This window comes from Aythya marila (assembly GCF_965140915.1).
Source record: "Aythya marila genome assembly, chromosome: 2".
NCBI lineage: Eukaryota > Metazoa > Chordata > Aves > Anseriformes > Anatidae > Aythya > Aythya marila.
Window position 1 is genome coordinate 5,259,569 of NC_139043.1, and position 23,314 is coordinate 5,282,882.

Sequence of the window (23,314 nt, forward strand, 5' to 3'; positions counted from 1 at the left end):
TCTGCAAGAGGCAGGTGGAGATGATGCTGAGAAGCCCCCAGACCACGCAGAGGTGTGCCCAGCACTCTCGTGCCCAGCACCACCCGAGCTCCTTCCAGAAGCACGACGCGTTCAACGTCAATTCACTGGGGGTAATGAAGCACATTGAGCACCCTTTGGGGACCATGAAGGGCGGGGAGGGGTGATGTTTAACAGGGTGACAATTTCTCAGCCCGGAGGGCGATTCATTTCTCCTGCTCCTTCCTGGTTGGCATACAGAGGGCTGCATTCCTGCAAACAATAGCTCGGCCAGCCTCGGCTACCTGCCGTGCCCACAGTCCTGCAGACACGGTCCTGCTGCTGCCTGCAGGTCCTGGGGATCAGCAGCTTGACCCCTTCGCCTCCTAGGGTTTGAAATCCATTGGCTGTGACACTGATTCCATGGGGGTGACTGCTGTGTTGGCAGAAGGACAGGGCTTTGGGATTTCAGCAGAGGCTGCCTGGGGAGTCACAGCAGCAGCCAGGTCGCCGAAATGACAGGGATTAAAAATTAAGCTTGGGAGGGAGGGTGGGGTGATTTTGTGGGCGCTCAGGTATAGTCACCTACGCAAGCAGTCAGGTTTCCCACAGTAGATAAAACCACTGGTCTGCCTGAATGCTAAAAATAAATGGTGAGGGTGAGAGCTCCAGCAGCCTTCGCCACTGGGGCATGTCTCCTGCAAACTGCTGGGGACCCACACTGACTTTCTGCTTCTTGCACAGGCTTCCCATGTAATTGTGGCCCCAAAGGCATAAATAACCTCCTTTTCTCCATCCTACTTGTTCCAGGTGCAACTCCCATGCCAGGACAGACCCCAGGATCTCCGGGGATGTGAGCACCACGATATGAGCAAGTTACTCCTCCACCAAGGGCTGCCATGGTCACACAGCCATTAACTGGTGCTGGCACGGCCCTGCCTTCCCTGCGTGTGCAGTCCTTGCTGTGAAATGTCTGCTTTCTGCTGGATTCAGCTGCCGCTGGAAACTGCTGAGGCTTTGCTCGATGACCCTGACCAAAGCGTGCTGGAATTCGCTGGGTTTCATACGGTTTTCATTAGGGCTGCGAGAGAGCCCCTGAGGTTTTGTGAAATTCCTGAGCTATCCGTACGGCAATGTGCAGGGCTGGCCGGTTGGTAGGGATGTTTGGTTTTGCTGCTCCTCCCTGCTCTCTGCCTTCCTCTCCTCCTTCTCTTCCCCGTCAAGGTAGGCTCTGCTCTCCCTAGGGGAACATCTGCTCCGTGCTGCGGCTGAGGACTGAAGACAAAGTGGTGACAGGACACTTAGGAGGAGGTTCGCCTTCGTGACCAAGTCAGCAGGCTGGTGCTTGGGTGATTTGGGCTTATTTATGCCTTTATTACTCAGTTCCCACATTAATACTGCTGGGGAGACCTTATCCATCTCCCTGCTACTGATTGAAGACTGACGTGAGAGAGGTAAACACATGGCCAGGCTCCCACAATCACTCACCCTGGGAGGATCAGTTTAGGTGTCTGCGCTTGCTTTGTGAAGGGCTGAATCAGGATTTGAGATCTCTAAAGGAAGTTGGTAATTTAGTAAGGGTTATTAACAGCTGACAGCCCTGAACCTCAGCTCAGCTGGTTGCAGTTTATGTAAAACCAAGGAAAACACTCAGGGAAAGGAATGCAATAGCTCGGTTCTCCTGCACATCGTTCCCCTGGGGTTAGGCTCTGTGTAGATCACTGCATTGCCTTGAAGCTCACCTCTTTATGTTCTCCATCTCTTTCCTTAAAGGACCAAGTCCTGCTGAGCCTGCGTTGACACCGAGTGCTTCCCCAAAGCTTTTTGGCTTTCTGGAGAAAAAGAGCTGTTTTCTGAAGCAGTAGAAAATGGAAGCACAAACCTCATCCATCCTGGCAGGCATCCAGCCAATAACCTGAAGGACATCAGATGCCCAAACTCCGCACCTGCATTAGGGGTAGGGGCTGACGGTGACATAGGGTGAGGGGTCTGGGGGGGCCTCGTGCTCTTCTGGAAGCTTCCCCAGATGAAGCAATGCCCTGAAAACGGCCGGATCTGTGCTGGGGCCCCACTGCCGCATTCCTCCTCTCCGTTCCCTCTGGAAAGCTGCCAGGGCCTCTGTTTGCCCGTGCCACACCGCACGGCCCCACCTGGGCCATCCTGTTTGCTCAGCACACCTGTTAATTCTTGGCACGAGCGAGCAAATGGAGAAGGGAGCAGAGGAACCCGCGCCCCCCGTGCCCCCAGGCAGGGCCAGCAAAACTGATTGACCTCCCAAAGGTGAGGAGCAGCTCCCTGAGTTTTTTCCTCCATGTCTTCCCAAAAATAATTTTGGAAAACAAAATTTGGTGCAGCACAGCACCCTGCAAAGCCTTCGGTAGTGGTCAGTGCTCACACAACGAGGCCAGGGGAGGGCTGGCGTGGTATGGCCACGTCCTTCAATGTCGCTGCAGTGAAGGCAGGGATCATTGCTGAGGTGTTTCTCCTTATTAGCAGAGACTTAGAGTTGTGCCTGTCACCTCCAAGGATCAGCTGTAGATATTTTAAGGTGTAGAATTGGGCATCGAGGCTGAGCAGAAGCCCTGGCAGACCTTACTGTGGTGCTAGAAGGTGACACCATCTCTGGCCCTCTCTCCTTTTCTTTTGCAAGTGGGACTTTCCCTCATGAGCCTAAGGAAATATGAGCCTCATATCCACAGTTCTCACCCTATCATAGCTGGCTTAAAATGGGGTTTGCACCAAGGTTACCAAACAATAAATTGGAGCAACCAGTACAGGTTTGGCTGTGCCAGAGGTACTGCTCCTGTCTCAGCCTGCTGCGAGCTGTGGGCTCTAGGAAGACAAACCAGCTTTCCAGAGCTCCCACCAAGCTATTCCTGCCTGAATTCAGCGTTTACCCTTGAGTCTTGGCTTGCCACAGCCACTCCTTTCTTCCATGTTGGGAGGAGAGGGTTTGGCCCATCCTGCCCCTATGGGAACCGATGTGTGCAGGGCTCCATTGCCCGAGAGCCAGGATGGAAGGGCTCGTCCGAGGGATGGAGGCATCTCCATGTGCCCAGAGCTGCCTGCTGAGGCAAGGAGGACTCACTGCCACCAAAGACCACTTCGTTCTGGCCAGTGCAAGACAGCCCTGCATGGGAATGCTCCTCACCCAATGCCCAGGCACCTTCCCTGGTCCTGAGATGTTTCCATTCGCTGCAGTTAACCATTAACCAGCACACCGCTGCCCAGCAGAGACAGCTCCGTGCTGCCGTGTCAGCTGGATCTGGCAGAGATTTACCCTGAGAAATACTTTCCATTCCGAACCCTGACCTCCACCGGTCCAAACCTGCCAGGCCAAAGAGCAAAGCTGCATTCACCTTCCCCCACAGCCAAGTGCCTCCCCTTGTAGGCAGCAGGGCCAAGTCCAGAGGCTGGTTCTCAATCCCTCCTAGCTGTCCTCCAGCCCTGCCTTGCTCATGGGCTGGATGCTGAGTGAGGAACCTGTACTAAAATATCACATGTTGGGTCAAGGAAAGCTCTCCTGCAGCATTCTCAGAAATCCATGCAGTGCCTGGCTGCTACCAGTCATTTAACCCTGTATAGGTAGCAACGGGTCCCTGCACTGCTCTCTTTTATGTGTTGTTTTTTTTTTTTGTCTCCTTCCCTCACTTCTCCAAAGCATGAGGCCCCTGCCGTGTTATCTCACCCACAGGGTTTGGCCTTTCCCTCTTCCTCCCGGAGCTCTGTACCCGAAAGCAGGGTGGAAATACCTTTGCAACGTGTCATTTGACAAATACGTCCTTGGCAGAGCCTGTTTCCCCGTGCACAATGTTAACCTTGTCCACAGGCACTTGGGGTGGCCAAGGGTGAGGCAGATGGGGGCCACTACATTGCCAAACCTTGATCGTGTGCTTCAGCAGAGTCTTCCTCCCAGTACTCTCTGATTTCCCCAAGCATGTCCCTTTGACAATGTCTTCAGTGTCTTAAGCTTGCACTGGGACACCGAAATCAGCCTCATCTGCCAGTTGTACATATGGAAAATATCCTTTAACCACAAAGTCTTTGAGCTCTGGGAATACCAGGTCAAGGCTCAGGATGAGAATAGGATTGCATCAGGTCACGCATGTGTGAAACGTAGCTGGGACGGGAACAGCTCGGATTATGTATGGTTACAAAAGTCAGGCCGTTCTGTTTTCCACCAGTATCAAGCTAAACTGCTTGGAAATAATGTTTTCTGCTCCGTAACCCCATGGCATGACCAAAATCAGCAGGAAGCAAAAGTGCCTACAGCTCAGCACTGAATGAGCCCATATTTTACGACAAACATTTCCTTTTCCCTCAGCACCGACTGTTCTGAACTGCTGTACATATATTTCTACAGATTTGGGCTCCTTAGCAGCTCACCATTATTTATTATTATTTATTATTATTATTATCTCCCACTACAGCCAGGTGTATGACCCTCAAAGCTGCTGAGGGCTTGGGGCTGACTCCTAAGGTAAAGGCAGATCCTGCTGGAGGTCCCCATCTCCTGTGGGCTGGAGGGAGACCCAAAACATCATCCTTCTGCTCCCTGTAACATGAATTACTCGGCATGAACTTTTCAAAAATGAAAAGAATCAAAAACGCAAGGTGAAGGCTGTTACGGGTTGTGTGAGCTGTAACCTGCTGATATTAAGGGACAAAATGTTCACTGAGATTTTGGCATCTTCAGCTGTGAAACCATGAGCTCTCTGAAAGGTTCCTCTCAAATTCGGGCACACACAGGGTGAACGAGCAGGTTCAAGCCTGCACCCTGATCTGCAGCCATCGTGATTAGTGGCCCGCTCGTCTGTACCAAACGTCACGAGTACTTTGGGCACTCTTCCCAGTAGAGGTTCCTCAGCTCTGAGGTGGGTCGTTTAGACGAGATCTGTGAAAACTGTGTTGGTTTAATCCAGCATGTCCATTTTAAGTTAATGTGGGTTGTTCTAAGAAATTCAGAAAATGGCAAAAGATGCTTCTTATTTACTTCCTAGTCCAGAGAGGCTGTGGTGTCTCCATCCTTGGAGATATTCCAAACCCAACTCTACACCATCCTGGCCTTTATGGCATCTCTCTGCTACACGCATGATCTTCTTTCTTCTTCCTGAGTGCCTGGTGACGCTTTCCCTCTGCTGCAAAAGGTGGAGCAGGGCTGATATTCTAATTTCATAGGGAGAACAGGAGATGGATGGGATTGATGTTCAGAGGCTCATGGCCTCTGAACCCATGGCCCCTTTCCTATGGGTATCAGTGGAAGCCTGGCCTCTGAATTTCTCTGAAAGTCTAAGTCTGAGAAACCTGCCCAACAGTGTGCAGAAAAACAGTTGAAAAGCAGAGGTTTACATGCAGTCCTCTCGGTGCTGGGTAGTCCTAACTACAGGGACACCCAAGGTGTCCTGGTCCCCAAAGGCAAAGCCACCTGGTGACAACAGGCTAAGACGTGTTGCCTCAACCCCTCTCCAGGGTTCCCACCACCAGCCACGAGTGGTTGGGACAGAAATGAGATGGCCCTTTCAGAGGGGCTAACTTCATATTACAGCCCTTGCAGATGCTTTTTTTCTTAACGATGATCCACCATATCACGACATGTGTCCACGTGTGTTGCCAAGAGCATCACAAGGGCGAAACCCATCCCGTTTCTGATATATCCCTTCTGTCAGGGAGGTGGGCATGCAGCCCACCTATCTGAGTTATCTCACGCCACGTCTGAACCACCAGCTACAGGCTTCCCCAGCGAAGAGGAGAGCTTTCTGCAGCAAACACTGCCAGCTTTGCAGGGATTTTCTGGTTTATCATTATTTTCTCCTGGGAGGGCAGCCTGGCTGCATGCTCCGGTGCTCTGTCACATGCCCGTTTCAGCCTTTAATCCTTACGGCAAACCTCACCCCCAGGGCTACACCACGGGAGATTGTGCAGGTTTTCTGCCCACAGCACCTCTCCCTCAGACCGTTTTGGCAGCTGGCTCCCAAAATTTGGGACAATCAGAGCCAGGAACAGGAGCTGGGACGCTGGGGCCCGAGTGTTGATGTGGCACGGAGCAGCACCGAGCCTGGCTCTGCGCAGCTGAGCCAGAGAAAAAGGGAGGAAAACCAACTCCTGCCCTTTAAATCTGGACAAAACAGGTTTCTAATTAAAGCAGCACTTAACCATTAGTGCTGGGCGAGTGCAGCGCTGGTGGATGTTTGATGCAAACAGTGAGTTGGTTGAAACTCTCTCATACTGGCTCCGTCTTTGTCCCTCGGTGCGCAGGGGGAATGGGTGTGATCCGCCAGTAGGAGTGTCTGCAGCTAAGTAGGGGATTGAATTACCGAGCACTGCCGTTCCCTAGCTGACAAGGTAGCAGAACAGCAAACAAAAAGTGCCTTGAAACTAGCTCACCAAAGAGGAGAGAAAGTGCTGGGCGTGCGGAGAAGGGAGACCTGCGAGGATACCGGGCCCACTGAGAGGTAAGCGGCTTTTCTGCACCCCTCCTGCTTGTAGTGGGAAGGCCAGAAGGGTTTCAAGACTGCTCTTGCTGGGTGGGAGAGCCAGAAAAAAAAAAAAAAAAATGAAGTATTTCATAACATAAAAAGCTCTCCTGGTGGAAGTCTGTGTCTCTACTAAAGGCAAAGAGCCCCCCAGATTTGCACCGTGCCCGGTGCTGCCGCTGTGACCGTGTAGGCACCGAGTATCGGCCGTGGTTTGGAGGACACATGCTTCTCGTTGAGCTCTCTGCACAGAACAGCTTTGATTTCACCCAACGAGCAATTAACGGCATTTGGCTTTAACCCGGTTTGTTTCGCTTCTTGCTGCCATGGGGACTTGCCCAAAGCCCGTGTGATGTGGTTACGGGTCCGAGCAGGGAAAAAAACTTGCTGGAAGTCCTGACCCATGGGTCTTGCTGTAGTCTAATGGATAAATCTGCTAATGGCTGAACGCCGGGCTGTTTGCTCTACCAGTACAGATTGTTTTCTCTCCTTGTTCATTTGAGATGCAGATTGCACTGAGATAAAACCGAGTTGTAATGGAGTTGAGCTGCAGGCTTACTTGCCAGTATTTTTCTTAGGCGTGTCTATTAAGAGCATAAATATTTAACAGAAAGGAGAACCGATATGAATTAGCATCCGTGGGAGGTTTGCGTTTGTTCAAGGCTGCCCCAGCACAGGTGTAAACAAATATTACAACAGCTGAGGCAAACTGGCCCCACCAGGGTAGCACTTAGTTGGTGAATCACCCAGGTGCTCTTTACGCACCACGGCTAAATGGGTAGATTAAAGCTTGAAAAGTGGAGATTAGACAATCAGAGGGCATCAGCCTTCCGTGTTGCTGGGGTTTTACCATTCCTGCCTGTTTCCTTGTGTTCCTCTAGCAGGTAAGCCTGCCCTTCTCCTCCTCCAACTCCCTTCCCACCAGGCTCATGCTATGATTTCCTAGGCAGGACTTGGTGGCAACAGTTGTCAAGGTCCCCCAGCTGGGAGCAAAGGTTTCCTATTGTGACCACAAGCGGTGTCACCCGGGTCTCCTTCCTTCCCCCGTGTCCTGGGGCTCCTGGTTAGGTTGAGACAATGAATCTCTGCTCTTGACTGGCCAAGGATACTGAAGATGCTCATGGCGTCTCTTGGTCTTTCCTGCTGACCTGCACGTGTTTTTCTGGACTTGAAGTGTGGTGGTTGTTACCTTTTCTGCCCTGGAGCCCCCAGGGAGGTATGGGATGTGTGGCGTGTGAAGGAGATGCACCATGAGCTCTGTGACTTCAGGCTGGGTCCGTGCTGGGCACAGCCTGTTGAACCAGAAAGTTTTGATAAAGCTAAATATATCACAGCCTGCTTTGATGCCGAGCTCTGAACTGCCCTGTGTGACGAAGAGGAACACAGGGCACGGTGAAAGCCTTTGTGCTACCTGCACCACCCCTGGAGAAGGAACGTGCCCCGATGAGCCCTTGTTACTCTCAAGGAATGGGCTCCTTGAAGCCTCCTGACTCTTGCTCAGTGACCGGCACAAATCCACGGGTTGGGCTTTCTGTCTGCCCTAAAAGCTGCTCTGCTATGTGTGACATGTCCACCTGTGCAAGGAAAGGCTTTCATGCGGACACCCCACACCCAAAATATCTCAGCTCTGTCTCTCTTTCATTACCACATACTCTTCAGCTTCTCTTCACCCCTCAGCCAAACACACCTTGTACAGTCACGAGGGGATACGTGCTCCTAAGACCTGTTAACACCTCTCTCTGTGCTTTCCCTTTCCACATAAAACAACCCTGGAAATGGTTTCTCTTGGACGAGTATTCATTTCCATTGAGTGTTTTGGGTGCAAAAGGAATGCAGAAAAGGGTGAATGTTGTCCCCAAGTCTTTGGCATCCTTCGGTCTGAAGAGTCCTCTTATATGTAACGTTGAATTTTAGCACAGGCTCCAGTTGCCTTGATTTCCAAGGACCTTTGCTTGAAAAAGAAATCCTACCACCCATTATCTGTCTTTTATCTGAGCCTACTCGTGCTTATCTAAGGCTGTGCTGGGCAGACTAAAACTTATCCTTACTTTACATCCACGTCAAAGGCATGAGGCACAGGGGATGCAAAATTGCACGGTTTTGCTCCATCCTGGGCATTTCCTGTGGAATGGGCTATTCAGAGCAGCCAGCCTCTCCTACCTAAAAATGTCCTTTTGCCATGCCCTGGAATGAAAGAATAGGTTTTTGGATAGCCCTTTATTTAAAACTACTCTTACAAAAACAGGCTAACAGAATAGGAAACGGGCGGCACTAGACGTCGTGCTCTCTTTTGGGTGATTGAAGCTGTCGAGGTACCCACCTTCTCTTTGGGAGGCTGCCAGAGCCCGAATTACTGTCCTTTGCTGCAGCCTAGGCAGCAGCTCTCTGGGCCTGAGCAAATCCCACCCATCCCATCTTTCAGAGGCCTGATTTCCCTCTCAGCACTCAGACAGACCTCCCGTTGGCAGCTCTGGTTGCAAAACCAGGTCCCGGGTGAATGACTCTTTCTAAAGCTCTTTGCAGTGCTTGAAGGGATGTTTTATTCATTCGGCTTCATGCAGTGTCTGTGTTGCTCTCTCAAAGCTGGCCTTCATTTCCAGCAAGATGGGGCTGCACAACCTCCTCGCGCTTGCGTGCTGAGGACCTGTGTGGGCTGGATTTCCCTTCTCACGCCAGATGAGTGCCAGACACACTCTGAACTCCCCTCCAGTTTCAGAGAAGCTTACAGGATAACGCCAGTGTGGGTGCTGCTGAGGTTCCCTTGAGAGAAGAGAAGAAACTCACTCTTATCTTGTATGCATATGTGTGTGCACATGTGTGTGTGCATTCTTGCAATAGGTAAAAAATTGTTGCATGCAGTAGGCAAAAACGTTAACTTTTCGACTTGGTTTGTGAAAAGGATGGTGTAGGTGGGCTTGGTTGGGTTTCACTGGGGTTTGTTTGTGGTGGTTGGCTCAGTTCTCGCTGACGTACCTGGGTCAGGGCCTTCAGACCTGGGAAATGAGGCAGGGTTTTGGGCACAGAGGATGGGGCTGAGCTGCCACGATCTGCGAGAGGTGAGGGACGGTGTGGGACACTGGGATCTCCACACGGGGGCTTCTCTCGTAGGCTGAGTCCCTCCTGAACCAAGGTTCACCAGATCTGCCCCTAAACCCAGTGTCAGGAAACCACACAAGGAGAGTCCTCAGACTTGAGCACCTAAAACTGAGATATCCAAGTGGGTACGGATGAATCCCATCCTTTCCTGGCCTTTTCCCAGGCTCTTTTAACCCCACACAGTGGCCTTTCTTTGGTATCAGCTGGGAAAATGCCTTCTTTTGGGGGTCTCTTCCCAGCTGTCCTTACAGCAAGCTGTGTGCCTTGCCTCTACCTTAAATTTCCTGCATGCATCTGAGCTCCGGTGCTCCCTGGGGCTCAAAAAGCTCTCGTAGACATAACCAAACACATGTCCTCCTCCCTGATGTCTCAGCTCTTGTTTTACTTACCTGCGGTCATTAGGTTTAACAACGCTCTGTTAAAATGCTGATGTGGGAGAGGATCATACCTTTTTTTTTTTTTCCTGGAGGCGGTGAGGAACAAGAAGTTTCTGACAATGCTGCTAACCGAGCCGCTTCTCTGGGAACCAGGAAGAGGAATTAAAATGGCCTCAGCTTTGTTTTCCTTCTGCGTGCATCTCTTTGCCCTCGCTGTGGCATGGAGCCCTGCCTTTGGACGCAGGGCTGGTCCCGAGCCAGCGATCGCTCCCTTTCACCAGGGCAGGAAGAGCTGAAAGAAAGGAGAGATTTGTTCGTCATGAATTGGCAGGCTTCTTGCCGGCCTTTCCCTGGGGATGGCTCTGTACCGTTACCGACTCAATAACCTCATGACAAGGAGCCAGGGGTGGAACGGATACCTCTGGAGCAGGCGTGGGTCCAGCTGCATTTTATTATTTGAAAATAATGCAGCTGGCACCGCACCAGGGGCAGCGCTGCTGCAAGGCACTTGCATGCAGCTTCCAGAAGCTGCTTGTGCTTGTGCCACTGCTCTTGCTCACAGCCAGATCCTTGGGGAGAGGTGGGTTTGCGCTGAACGACTTCGGTGCAGGTCGCTGGGACTGATCTGTGAGTAGAGCACAGGCTCTGCTGCTGCTTCAGAAAGCGTTGGGTGTAACAGAGCCGCCCTCTCCCCGGAGAGCTGCTGGTGAGCCTGCCGCTTCCACAGACAGCCTGGAGAAGAAGGACTTGATGGGACAGCACTCGGTCAAGAGCAGCAGGGGTAGGACACCAAGGCAAGCACCGCCAGCCTCTGTGTTTAGCCAGTTTGCTCTCCTTTTTCATGTCAGCCTCTGCTGAGCATCTGTCTCTCTGCTCAGTATGATGAGCGTGGAAACTCCATCTGTGTGACCCGGGGGCTGTGGCTGATGTACGGATTTCTATTGACTTATCACTACGTTGCTGTTATGTTGTAGAGAAGTTTGCAGAGACAGTGCATCTTCTACCCGTCCCAGGGAAAATAGACGTTAACATTTTAGCAGGAGGATTCTGAAATAGCAGCAGTTTGGGAAAATCTGCTCCCACGAATCAGTTTCCTAAGACCATCTGCTTGAAGATCAGGCTGCTGGAAAGCTACCAGCAGTCAGATGAATAGAGAGAACAAAGGAGGTCATAAAGGGAGGTGTGGAGAGATGAGCAAGGCTTTCTGGATGGAGCAATGTGTTGAGCTAGAATTTATGGCAGGTGGAAATGAGGCAGCTGCAGAGACTAGTCAAAGTCAGAGCAGATAAACCGTGGTTTGCTGGCCCTCCTAAGTCAGATGTCCTCCAAGGAATCTGAAGAGGCAGATGAGGTACAGATTGAGGGCTGCTGCAGCTGGGAAGGTGGTTATTGCCCAGTAAAACATGACTACTTCTCCTTCCTTTTAAGTAATCATAAGTTTGGAGAATTGGTGCAAAGCCCATCTGCCTGTGGCTTATGAGGGGCTGAAAGGTGAAGGCTCACAGGACCAGTGAGTTTCTGGGAAAGATTGTGCAAGCTACAAAGTAAGGCAGAAACATCAGAAATGGACAGGAGGTGAAAGCACAGGTTACAGAGAGAGATGCTGAGCCAAAGGTCTGCATCTTGGTAGTGCCCTGGGACAGTGGTTGGAGATTGTGTCTCTTGAACCCTGGAAATTTACACTGTGGCTGTGTCCTGGGGAGACTGGTCATCTTCTGTCAGCCAGAGAAAACTGCTTATTGCTCGTTCAGAACCTGAGAAGTGACTTGGTTAGGTGGATCCAGGTTTGTGCATCCTTTACAGAGAATATAAAGGGAATATAAACCTCCCCTGGGGAGGTTTCTTCTTAATCCTAGCTCATCGTGCCCAACACACCAGCCCCAGTTTGGATCCATCTTACTTCAGACTGAAAAAGCCCTCCGACCCCTTTTGTAATCTACCTGGATGTTTCCCTAGCAAGGTTAGGGGATCTTTTGGGATCCATGGAGGTGGTTGGGTGAAGCCCTGAAGCATGAGGCTCATGCATGAAGGAGGGGCAGAACCTGCGGGGGCCTCCTGCTCTCAGGCTGTGAGGATCAGAGCCCAGAGAGCACACCCTGGCCATTTAGCCATCTCATTTCAAAGACATTAAGTAAAGCCGAGCCTGCCAGCTTCCCTAATAAGCTGTTCCAATGTTTAATTGCCCACCGTGATCAGAAATAGCATCTTATTTCAAGGCTTCTTTTACGTAATTTTAGCTGCCAGGCAACAGCTCTTTCCAAGAGGGCTGAAGTGCTCTCTGTGGTCAGCATCTGTGCAGAGCCCTCTCCTTGGCATGCTGGCCACACCGAGCTCCTGAACCTGGACCTCGAGGGGTCTAGAGGAGGAGGGTGCTCTGAGATGTGTTTTTTTTTTCTTCTTTTGCCACCCCCTAAAGCACGTATCCCATCCTCTGCCTCATCACCACGTCCAGCATGGGTGATGAGATTCAGCCCCTCTGACTGCAGCCCTCCTGTGTTTATGTGAGAGGATCGGAGCTGTCACCAGCACACCCATGTACCTGTGGGTATTATACCTTGTGGGCGCTCCCACTTACATGAATTTTGCCTTCCTGCTGAAAAATTGGAGGAGGATATTACACGAGTGCCTATCTGATGGCATCAAAGAGAAGACAAGCCCCATGGCCGAGCCTCCCACCAGTCATTTCCACGTGAGATGGAAAGCCACTTTTTCTCCTCCTGCAACAGGAAAATAGGTAGTTCAACAACGAATTTCATTCCTTGGGGCAAAACAAGACCAAACTCCTGCCCTCTGTGCAAACAAAAATTGGCACCTCCTTCGGCCCAGACACCCAGCTATAGTGCAGACGACATAAGCAATTGGACAGCCCTGCTTTACCTCGTCTAATGCCAGCCCAAGTATTCCCAATAATTAGGCCTTTCAGCCTGGAAGGGCTGGAGCCACAGCTGCTTCCTATTTTCCCGAAGCTGTACAGAGCATTAGTCATCTCACTGGGGTTTTTTTATTGCCGTGACTGCAGCCGAGTAAGCGCACCGCCAAAATCCAGACAAGCCAAATCAGGATTAATTCGGAACGTACTCCGGGAGCTTGAAATCATCTCCTATCCCCCTTCTGAGCCCCTGTTCTCCCTCCCCACCCAAACAGCTCCAGTCTGCCTGAAGAAATGTCCTCCTCCAAGTCTGTTTTCTCCATACGTACCAGGCTGTCCAAATGAAGCAGTGATTGCTGGCACTTCTACCCCAATTGTTATTTATTAACCAATCTTGGGAATGACCTTGACTCTTAATTAGTCATCTAGTCCTTCTTGAAGGCAAAGCTCTTCCCCCTGGTTATAGAGGGGATGGGGATCAGTTACCAAGCAGAAGCATTGCTCTGATCTTGGCAGGATGTGAAGAAGAGCACGTATGAAGGAGACCCATCTACCCTCACCCACCAGCTTTGTAACTTAGCATGCCAGCTCCGTTTGGTCTCCGGGTCCCCTGCCCTCACCAAGCAGAAGCATTTGCTCTTTCCAGTTTCATTTATAACGTCTTAACCAAGCAGCAATGACCCAGCAAAGCAGCTCTGAGCCAGCATTTGTCTTTGCCATGCAGTGATCTCTGCTCTTTCCTCTCAGCCTGCACTGAAGGTGTGAGCTTGTCTCCATTTTCTGAGGCTGCAAGAATCTCTGGAAATGGTGAAAATAGGGTAGCTGGCCCTGGAGTTGGAAATTGGATAGCTGCATGCTACTAATCCACGTCACATCCACATCACAGAGCTACAGCTGCTTTAGTGCCTCTCTTCGCCCTTAACAGGTAAATCTGTGTCTGTGCAGGAAGAAGCAAATAGCTTCCATAACCAGATTTTTTCAGTGAATTCCTGCCCCAGAGGCAGTTCACTCCACACTTCACCTAGTGCTGGGCAGAACCATTTTGGCTGAGAGAGGAACTGACCTGGACATCACTGTTCAAACCCCATGGTGAGCCCAAGCCTTGTAAAGTTTCTTTTTAAATTAGAAAAGTTTCTGTACTTCCTGCTTTCAGCGCAGATGAGAAGTCTTTACTCCATTAATACTGGATCTTATGTCTGGGCAGGAGTTGAATTATGGGACCATCTGATTAAAAACCCGCATTAAATCTTTATTGAGATGAGCTGTCTGATTATAGAAGTCATATTCCTATTATTTCTAACTTGGCCACCAGCCGGAAGAAGCTGGAAAGTCCAAAGACACAGCTGACCTTGTCTGCTTCACACTTCAACCATTAAATGACTCAGGAGGAGGGGAGGGACAGCATTTCCCAGAAAAACGGGACCAAAGTTAACATGCAGGTGCCTGAAAAAGGAGCCCCAGGAGCGGAGGAGATTGAAGAACCCCATTTTGAGTCAAAGATGTTCTGATGGGCATCAATAAGGCATTTCTGGCTTTAGGAGGGTTTTGTCCAGAGTGGTTTTCTGAGCTCAGGATCCTTTGGGTTAACTTTTCTGATGGGAGAGGATGGGATGCTGGGAGAAGCGGGGCACCAGCTGTGTTCCACAGCCGGCCAGCTGCTGTTTTCCTGTTGTTAGGAGGCGAGCAGGACGCCTGCTGCCTTCCACAGGGAGCAGCATCAGATTTACTAAAAGATTTCAGCCCCTGAATGCTCCCTGACATACAAACCTCTGCACTGGCTTTGCTTTCAATTGTTTTGGTGCTAGACTGGACGGAAAAAACATAAACAAATGGAAAAGATAGCTAAAGGAAGGCGGCTTGTTTTTTCTTCTTCACTTGTTTTTTTCTTTGATAGGAGCTTTTTGAATGCTATTCTGAAATGAAAGGATGGTCTTTTGGTTAAAGAGCTGATCTGGGACCTTGCTTCTGGCCTTAGCTCCTGGCAGCCACAGACTCCACAGTAGGTGAGTCAGGACTGCATTCCCAAAAGTGTCTAGCTCCAACTTAGACAGTGAAATATCTTCCCGGATCTGGCTTTCAATATATGTGGGTCTCAATTACCTTTCTGGGAATCCAGATGAAAAATATCTTCATTCTTCTTGCTGTTTGTGCTCTTGCCTGGAAGCTATTTGGAGGGAGCTGAAAGGGAGCTGAAGGTTGCTGAATGCGCTCCTGATAGATGTATGAGGCCACGGGGACTAAACCTTCTACAGTCCTTCAGATACATCCATGTCCAAGGAGTGAGTGTTGCTGACTCCTGCTCGGTTAGCAGAGAGGTGCTGGGGCTATGTTCACACCTCTCTGCAAGGTAGCTGCTTCCCTCCACTGACTGGGCATGAAGTCAGGCTCTGGGCTGTGGTAAATATGGAGGGACCAACCTTAAAACAGCAATTTTTGTCCTCTTAATTAAGCAAAAACTCTTCAGGAGGAGGATCATGGCTTCTGATGACTTACTGGTGACAAGTGCAGGGTATCTCCCCGTGCTTTTGTAACGCAGGCAATAAACACACCTTCTGGCATGAGCTCACCCATCTTTGTTCTTTTGTTCCTCGGAAGAAGCTTCTTCTGTGGCTTTGTGTGGTGGCTTCTTTTGTTTTTCACCTTATTGTGGCTCAGGTATTGTGCCAGGTTCACGCAGAAATGTCACCGTTCCTTCTTGTAGGCACTTTCCTGTGAAGGAACAGAGGAGCACAGGGGAGGCCGCGGCCTACGGCCAGCGCTGCCATGTCACCCAGAGGCGGAAAAGAAAATACAGTCAATCAAGTTGTTTGTGGTTTGTTTTTTTTTTAACACAGTACAATAGTTCAGTCTGTCATGAGCAAATGCAAATCAGGGGAGGGCACTTGTAAAGCAAATGAATGCAAAACGCAGAAATCAGTGAGCCGTGCTTTCTCTCGAAGCTGGGTTTGTGAGCAGGACTGACTCACACGGGATGGGCTGATGTGGGTGCTGCCCCGCCACAATCACAGCCTGTCCTGTGGTCACTGCAGCTGAGATAAATGGATATGGAGGCACCTGCTGTGCCCCACAGGCTAGCCAGCACTGCTAGGACATAACCCAGTGCTTTCATGTACACTGCTTGCGATCTGCTTCAGGAGGCTGCCCTGTAAATGCTTGGGTTCAGAAGTTCCTTCTTGAACAAAAACGTCGGCCATCCAGGCAGAGGGAGCAGGGAACATAGCTAAGGGGAGTCCTTCTTTCTTTTCACAGTGGGCAGATAGGATAGAGGATGGATGGACCTTCACCCATCAGAATGGCATTCAGAGATACTCAAACCATCTCAAATGTCCCCAGATACCTTTGTGTGGGTAGCTGAACCCCACAACTTTGCCCTGCAGGTATCAGAGCCTAGGGAGCCGCTTGGCTATGCATAATGTGGTCATCAGCTGACTCACTCCCTATGCTCTGCTGACTGCACTGGCTCACTTGGGCCCTAATGGAGATGAAAGCCTGGTGCCCTACCTTGAGATACCTTGCAGGTAGCTTAATTTAGACCTGCATCTCCTCCTGAAGTGGAAGGACTTAATTCCTTAGGCCACCAGTGACACAGGGTAACTGCTACCCCTTTCGCCACAGTGTGAGCAGAGCAGTACTGATGTCAGGTTCAACACCTTGCTGAATCCTTTCCACCTATGCGAACAGGGGAAAAGCAATCCCATACCAATCTATGGTATCCTACGCAGGCTTTTATGGGCAGTGTTCCCGTGCTTTATTGGAGCCCTATGAGCATGTACACACTGGGAATGGGACTTCATCCCACCTAATTGTTGATAATTATATCTGTGTTGGGCTGTACTCTCTTCATAGTCAGCAGAGGGTGAGGGACAGAGACATTTCAAGCTAGGATTATCTCTACTAAACCTCCACTGACTGTAAGAGAAAGCCATCTGACTAACGCACTTACTGTCGTATCCAATACTGTAATTATTTTGTTTTTTCTTCTTCTTTTCCCTTTTAGCTCAGAGCGCAGGATGGCAGACGGTGACACAAATCTTCCACCTATTGAGAGAAGGCTGGGACTGCAGATATGGGGCATAGAGGTACGACAACACAACAATGATGTCATATATCTTGTGTGTGTTTCAAGGAAAATATTCTTGAAGTAATCTGGGTAGGAAAAGAGGGTCTTACAGATAAGATACAGCAGTGGGAAACAGGAAACCCAGCTTCTCCCTATGCCACTTTCAGCATGTTGTTGCTTGGTGCTTTGCTGTTCCTCCTCTGTAAAACAAGGGTAGTATTGACTAGGGAAACATGAATTTGGTGGGACTGACGGTGTTCCTCCAGCACTGGAGTCTTTCTTAGTCCTTTTGGGGAACAAATGCAAGGCTGTTTTAGCATGCTAGAAATGAATTACTTGTTTCACCAGGAAGAGGGATTATGCATGAGTAGCCTTAGTTTATACCAGCAGTGTGGCAGCTGCCATGGTGAAGGCACACATTTTTGCAGTGAAAAAATCCCATGGAGTCTGTTTCCATCTTATTCTTAGCTTTCCCACTCTGACTGATGGGATACTACAGCCTGCAAAGTCACCTTCTGCTTGGGGTGGTCTTTGCTTGTAGTTTGGAGCCAGGCTGTGCTCAGTTTTGCTTTGTTCTTGCAGGATGTTCCCCTGCAACAAGAAGGGGCATCAAATGAGGTGCATAGACAGCCTAGGGGAGAAGAGGAAAGGGTCTCCAAGAGGTGGTGGTCCTCTGCAAATCCCAGCCAAAGTCCCAATGCCACAGGGTCTTTGCCTTTCCATTTCTCTGCAAAGCATTGTACCAAGCTGTTTGCTAGAGGATCTGTAATTAGAGACATATCAGTTCACGAGGGTCAGGTTGGTATGCAGGGAAACAAGTCAGGCCACCAAAAAAATGCACGTCTCTAATTCCAGGGAACCACAGAGTCAGTTCCAGCCCAGGAGCTTGGTGTGTACTGGTGGGTGGCACACCCAGCCACCTACGCTGGGCAGGCATAGCTGGTCAATTGTGCACTTGTACCAGAAGCAACATGCTATTAAGGGTCTGGAGGGTTGAAAGACACATCAGTGTCCATCTTTTATCACCACTTCTAGTTGCTCTGAATCCCAAACAAAGTGGTTATCCTAACAAAGCTCTGAAAATTATCCTTGAGTTTTATGGGTACTGATTATAAGCCATGCCCCAGAACTAAATGTAGGATGAGGTGTGTGCAATCACCTGGGAAGTTCCCCACAAATGCAAGCCCTGAAGCACTTCAGCATGACCTCTAGGCCTTCTTGCCTTGGGCCTACAGGATTGCAAAGGGGAAAGGAGAGGTAAAAATATATATACTTGTCAATCTAGGCAAGCAGCATTTTCATTTACTCCTTCTTACCCCTTAGTATGTTTGGAATTTCCCCCAGAATTGGCTTTTCCCAGCCCACAGGCACAGCTCTGATTCTTCCTTTTCTAAACCCTCATTGTCACCTTGGTGTTTCATGATCAATGACCCACATGCTCATTATCTTACAGAATATGAAGATGGTTCCTGTACCTGAAAAAGCTTATGGGACTTTTTTTGAAGGGGACTGTTACATAATTCTGCACGTAAGTAAGGCAGAGATTAATCTCTTTGGTAGGCAACAGGTTCAACGTTGTTTCTTTGGTTCCAGCTGATGCTGGACAGTAGAGAGGCTCTGCAGCCCTTCTCCCTCTCCCCCTTAAGAGACCTCCCAGATTAGATCCAGACCTGCTTTCAACCAGTTGTACCCAAGCTAGCCAGAAGCACAAGGAACTTCTGAGAATTAACCCTACTGTTGGGTTGTGCAAGGTGCCTGGAGCTCTGCAGGAGGACAATGTGCTGCACTGTGCTCCCAGACTTCCTTCCAAATCTCTTCAACTGTGAAGAGCAATCCAGGCCCCATTGCATCAAACAACATCCACATGGTGGAAACTCGAAATTTCCTGGGCCTGAGTGTGCCTTCATCAGTCGAGAGACAGAAAAGCCTCCACTATTCCACGTTAACCAAATGCATACTCACTATACTTCTGGCTGGGAAAGCAGGCTGTGATAACAATCCACAATGAGTCACCTGCACTAATTCACCATGCACATGCTTTTATGGTACCTTTTGAGTGCTTTGGGGAATGGATTTGGTAGCAGCCACCCAAAGACATGCTTAGACCATCCTTGCAAGGGGCTGACTATAATCACTATAGATTTTGATGCTCACAGTCTCAGCTTTTGTTGCAATAGCTTCCCCAGGTAGAAAAGCCCTTAATCAATCCACAACTCCCCTTCCCACCTGCAGATAAGAGGGTAAAACTATTCATCTTTGCGTTCTGCATCTTGACTGGATGCTCTCCAAACAAAAATTGTCTTCAGGACAATGGGACTTTGATCATCTTCAATAGCAGTGTATTAAACTGAGTGATTTTGCCACAAATTAATCAGCTGTGCCTAGAGGAACTGAATTGTATTTTATTCAAGTTCTTCTAGTGTTTTACACCGCGGTATCACTGCACAAAGCAAATAAACAGAACTTAGTGTCAAATCGAGTTTATAAAATGAGCTTTTATTATCTTTCCCAGGCATGGATGATAGGATTTAACACAGTAGGTGCTGAAAAATAACTGGCGCAAGTCACATAACAGTAAGCACACCTGTTCTCAGATCGCTTGTCTTTTCTTTCTAGGCTATTGGGTTTTTCTGTAATAAGATGAATCACAGCATGCACACACAGGCTCAGCTTCCTTTGGAGTTATGTCTCTTTTGCAAGTCAGCAGGAATTCACAGGCAGTTGGTGCTACTATATAGTGCAATATGAGAAAGAGAAAAGGGGAGAAAGGATAGTATCTCCAGGCAAATAAATAGCAGTGCATATTACTCTTATTTTTTTTTTAATGATTTATGAGAAAAATGTCCTTTAAGTTTTAATATCAAACTCTACAAAAGTAGGACAGGTCAAACACACACAGTTTTGGACTTTCACAGGTGCTCAGTTTTCTTTGATAGCAAGAGTCATAAAAATATATATGACAGCAACCTGCTTCAGTAAAATATATACATAAGCCCCATTCTCCTGAATTAAGTCCCTGGCTCCAGGCTGAGCTCCTGTGGAACATCGTAGGGCTCCATCCCATCTCCCCTTGCCCAGCAACATTATTTGCTCCAGATATCTGGACTTTGCCCTCATCTTTCTCGCCTCTTCCAGAGCAAAAGAACATCTCGTGGCACGGCTGTGGATTTGCATTATTGGATTGGCAAGGATTCATCTCAGGATGAACAAGGTGCCGCGGCCATGTACGTCACCCAGCTGGACACTGCGCTCAGGGGAAACCCCGTGCAGCACCGGGAGGTGCAGGGGCACGAGTCTGAGACCTTCCAAAGCTATTTCCGCAATGGCATTATGTGAGTAGCATGAAAGGCTTTGCAGCATCATCATGGTCCCTGGGGCTTTCTCTGCTTCCCTCTGTCTCAGAGGCATCAACGTTTCAAAAATGGAGCACTGGGGTTGTTCAAAATGCAGAGAGAAAACTTCCCATTTTGAAAAAATTAATTGTAAGCATTGGGACTGGGCCCATGTCATTCTGATCTACCGACTCTTTTCCCAGATATTTGCTGTAAAAGGTTTTTAGCCTCCCTTTTGTTCACTGTAAGGTCTTCCTTCCTCTCCTCCACACACTTTAGATTAATATGCCCATCCACAGCACTTTAAACTAATAGCCACCTTGAGGAGAAGTGTTGATTTGGCTCACGCTGGGAGTAATTTTCCTGCAGAGGAAGCAAAGATTGACTCTCTGAACTAAGCTGTCTAAAAGACAGTATTGAGTCCAACCCTGTGGTGTTGAGTCCAAACCTGTGGTCATGACTCCCTCTGGGGTCTTTGGAAGGTGACTCCGAAAGACATCCTCCAGGAGGACCTTTGCTGGCAGTAAGTGGCCAGTGAAGCAGTTCCTCACTTTTAAACAGCTGAAGAAAACCCAGATGAAAGCCCATCTTCAGACTCTATCCTGTATTGCTTTTCATATCTTGTTATTGTACCTCTCTACATCCTCTCATAAGCTTCTTCAGGACTTTTCTGAGACAGAAGAGTGCTTTTATGCTCATTTTAAAGATGAGTAAAGGGCAATGAAGGACTGAAATTCAGACCTTCAAAAGCATTTGGGTATAGAAGTCTATTTGGAAACCTATCTGGCCCTGAAATCAGTATGAGTTAAACTTCATCTTGGCCTAAACCACACACATAAGGTCAAGCAGGAAGTCTGAGTCAGAATGAGAAATTAAAACAGGCTCTTTCCACACCTTGGCAGGTAGAATAATCAGCAGAGAATCCTTCTGTGGATTTGTAGAACGGTGCCAAACAAGTCTAAAGCACTGTGAATCACTCACAAGCCTGACCACATTTGCCAGTCTTTTCCAAGCTATAATAAAGCATACTTATTTTCCACATAGCAAAACTATAAAACTCTCAACAATCACCTCTCTTTCCCACAAATGGCAATTAGATAGCTTCAACTGTTACTTTAAAGCCTGAAGTACGAACATTGGGTTAGATTTTTAGAATGGACTAGGATATGTGGAAAGGGGTTAGACTTGTCCAAAAAAAACTGTTAAAATTTTCTGGGACTTCTCTTGGGGGACTGTGTGCTCTCATGATGGGATTGTGTCCTCCTTGCAAAGTTACAAAGGGAGGGAGGCATGGCATCATGTAGTGAGGCAATTACGATGCTAACAGCAGCTATTGCAAAGTGTGTGTTCAAGGATGGAAGGACAACAAAATTGGTAGATTAAATCTGAGAGAAAGATGGTGTCCTGTATCCCTTTACAACAGCATTTTGTTCTGCTTATGGCAACAACTTTCCATCTGAGCTGCTTTAAACAGAACACCTATTTTGAATAAAAATAAATTTTAGCAAAAAATATATTGTCTGCAAAACATGGCTCATTTTTTATTTGACCATTTATGGATGCACAACAGCAACACCCACACCAGGTGAATGGTCACTGTGAGGAGCTGTTGTCTGACCAGGGACCATGAACAGTAGCGTGAGGCAACACAGCACCATTTGACACTCCTTTTTTAGGACTTTGAGATATTAGCTCTTTATTTTTTTACTTGTAAATAAAAGCTTGAGATGTTCTCAGAGGATAGAGGGGACTTCATTTTCTAACCAACTCTAACTCTTTATTCCTTGTTGCACAACAGCTACAAGAAGGGAGGAGTGGCTTCAGGATTTAAGCATGTGGAGACCAATATGTACAACATCAAACGTCTTCTTCATGTCAAGGGGAAGAAGCATGTGACAGCCACGGAAGTAAGCACGGGAGCTCCTCTCCTTATGGATCATTTCTCCTTGCCTCCCCTCCTACACCCATATTCTGTCAGGTCTGCCTGCTCGAAAGCTCTTTTCTGGTCAAGCATTTTCACTGGGGTTTGGCATAATCCCAAGAAAAGCCATTTGGCTCAGTGCTAGAAAAATTAGCCTGTCGTTGCAGACCAGTTTTTACGTCCCCAGGGCAGTTTCTCCATGCCTGTGACTTGTCTCCTGCAGCTCTCATTGTCCCCTCTATTCACCGAGCCTTCTCATTTCCTCACAACAAACAGGTAGCACTTTCCTGGGACAGCTTCAATAAGGGTGACGTGTTCTTACTGGACCTTGGGAAAGTGCTGATCCAGTGGAATGGACCCAACTGCAACATTGCTGAGAAATCCAGGGTGAGTACAGGCAAAAGCCCTGTGGTTTGTTGGAGGTATTTTTTTGATCACAGGGTGGGAAAGAAAAAAAAAGGGAGAGAGAGAGACACATACAGTGCTCGGTGTTTGTGAAGACAGAAACAGTGCTCAGTGTTTGCACAGTGAGAATCTAATTAAAACCAGGAACACAGAGCTGAACAGAGAAAATCCTGGTAAATCTTCTACTTCCTCATCCACTGATATCCACTGTTCCAGAAAGGCATCCAGCTCCCTCTGGGGAGGTCCATCCAGCCCTCTGTGCACTGTAGTTTGTGTGACATGGGAATAAAAAGTCAGTAGCACCAGTAGATTTAACTGCAATAACTACCCCAGGAGTGGTTGAATTTCAATTTATTTTTTACATCACAGGGAATTCCAGCTTGGTCAGTATGAGACAAGAAGGAATGCATGAACCAGGTTTTGATAGGTCAGATCCCTATTTATAAAGGCATTTTACAAAGAGGTCATTAATCCTTATTTTATTGATAGAGGAACTGTGATATAGGGATGTAATAAGCCAGATTTATCTACAGGTCATTAACAAAGCTGATGGTTGTAATTATACACATTAAAAGGCGAGTGGGACTGCTCTTCACATAATGGCATGTGATGATCTGGGGTTGGGGGAGACCTCACAGGGAAGGCAGTTGTCCAGGGCACGATGGGTTGAGATGAAGATCCAACAGAGGGTGAGACAGAGAAGAAAGGGAACAAGACAGAGGGAAGACTAGAAGAACAGGTTCATCTCAGGCCTGGCAATCAAACAGGTAATTTCCTAGGTCTA

The 23,314-nt window shown here is 48.6% G+C and overlaps 1 protein-coding gene across 2 annotated transcripts in view; it reads left to right on the plus strand.

The window, feature by feature from the left end:
- Window positions 1-5,957: 5,957 nt before the first annotated feature.
- Window positions 5,958-23,314, plus strand: part of VILL (villin like) — a 32,589-nt gene continuing 15,232 nt past the window's right edge. Inside the window, exons 1-7 of one of the 2 annotated variants that reach the window (XM_082754526.1) lie at window positions 5,958-6,449; window positions 14,707-14,815; window positions 16,810-16,891; window positions 18,326-18,400; window positions 20,008-20,204; window positions 22,003-22,111; window positions 22,402-22,512. In XM_082754526.1, the coding sequence (XP_082610652.1) occupies window positions 16,823-16,891; window positions 18,326-18,400; window positions 20,008-20,204; window positions 22,003-22,111; window positions 22,402-22,512 (561 nt within the window). In that variant the 5' untranslated portion in view covers window positions 5,958-6,449; window positions 14,707-14,815; window positions 16,810-16,822. The remainder of the gene's footprint in view (window positions 6,450-14,706; window positions 14,816-16,809; window positions 16,892-18,325; window positions 18,401-20,007; window positions 20,205-22,002; window positions 22,112-22,401; window positions 22,513-23,314) is intronic. The other variant, XM_082754525.1, reaches the window with a different exon arrangement.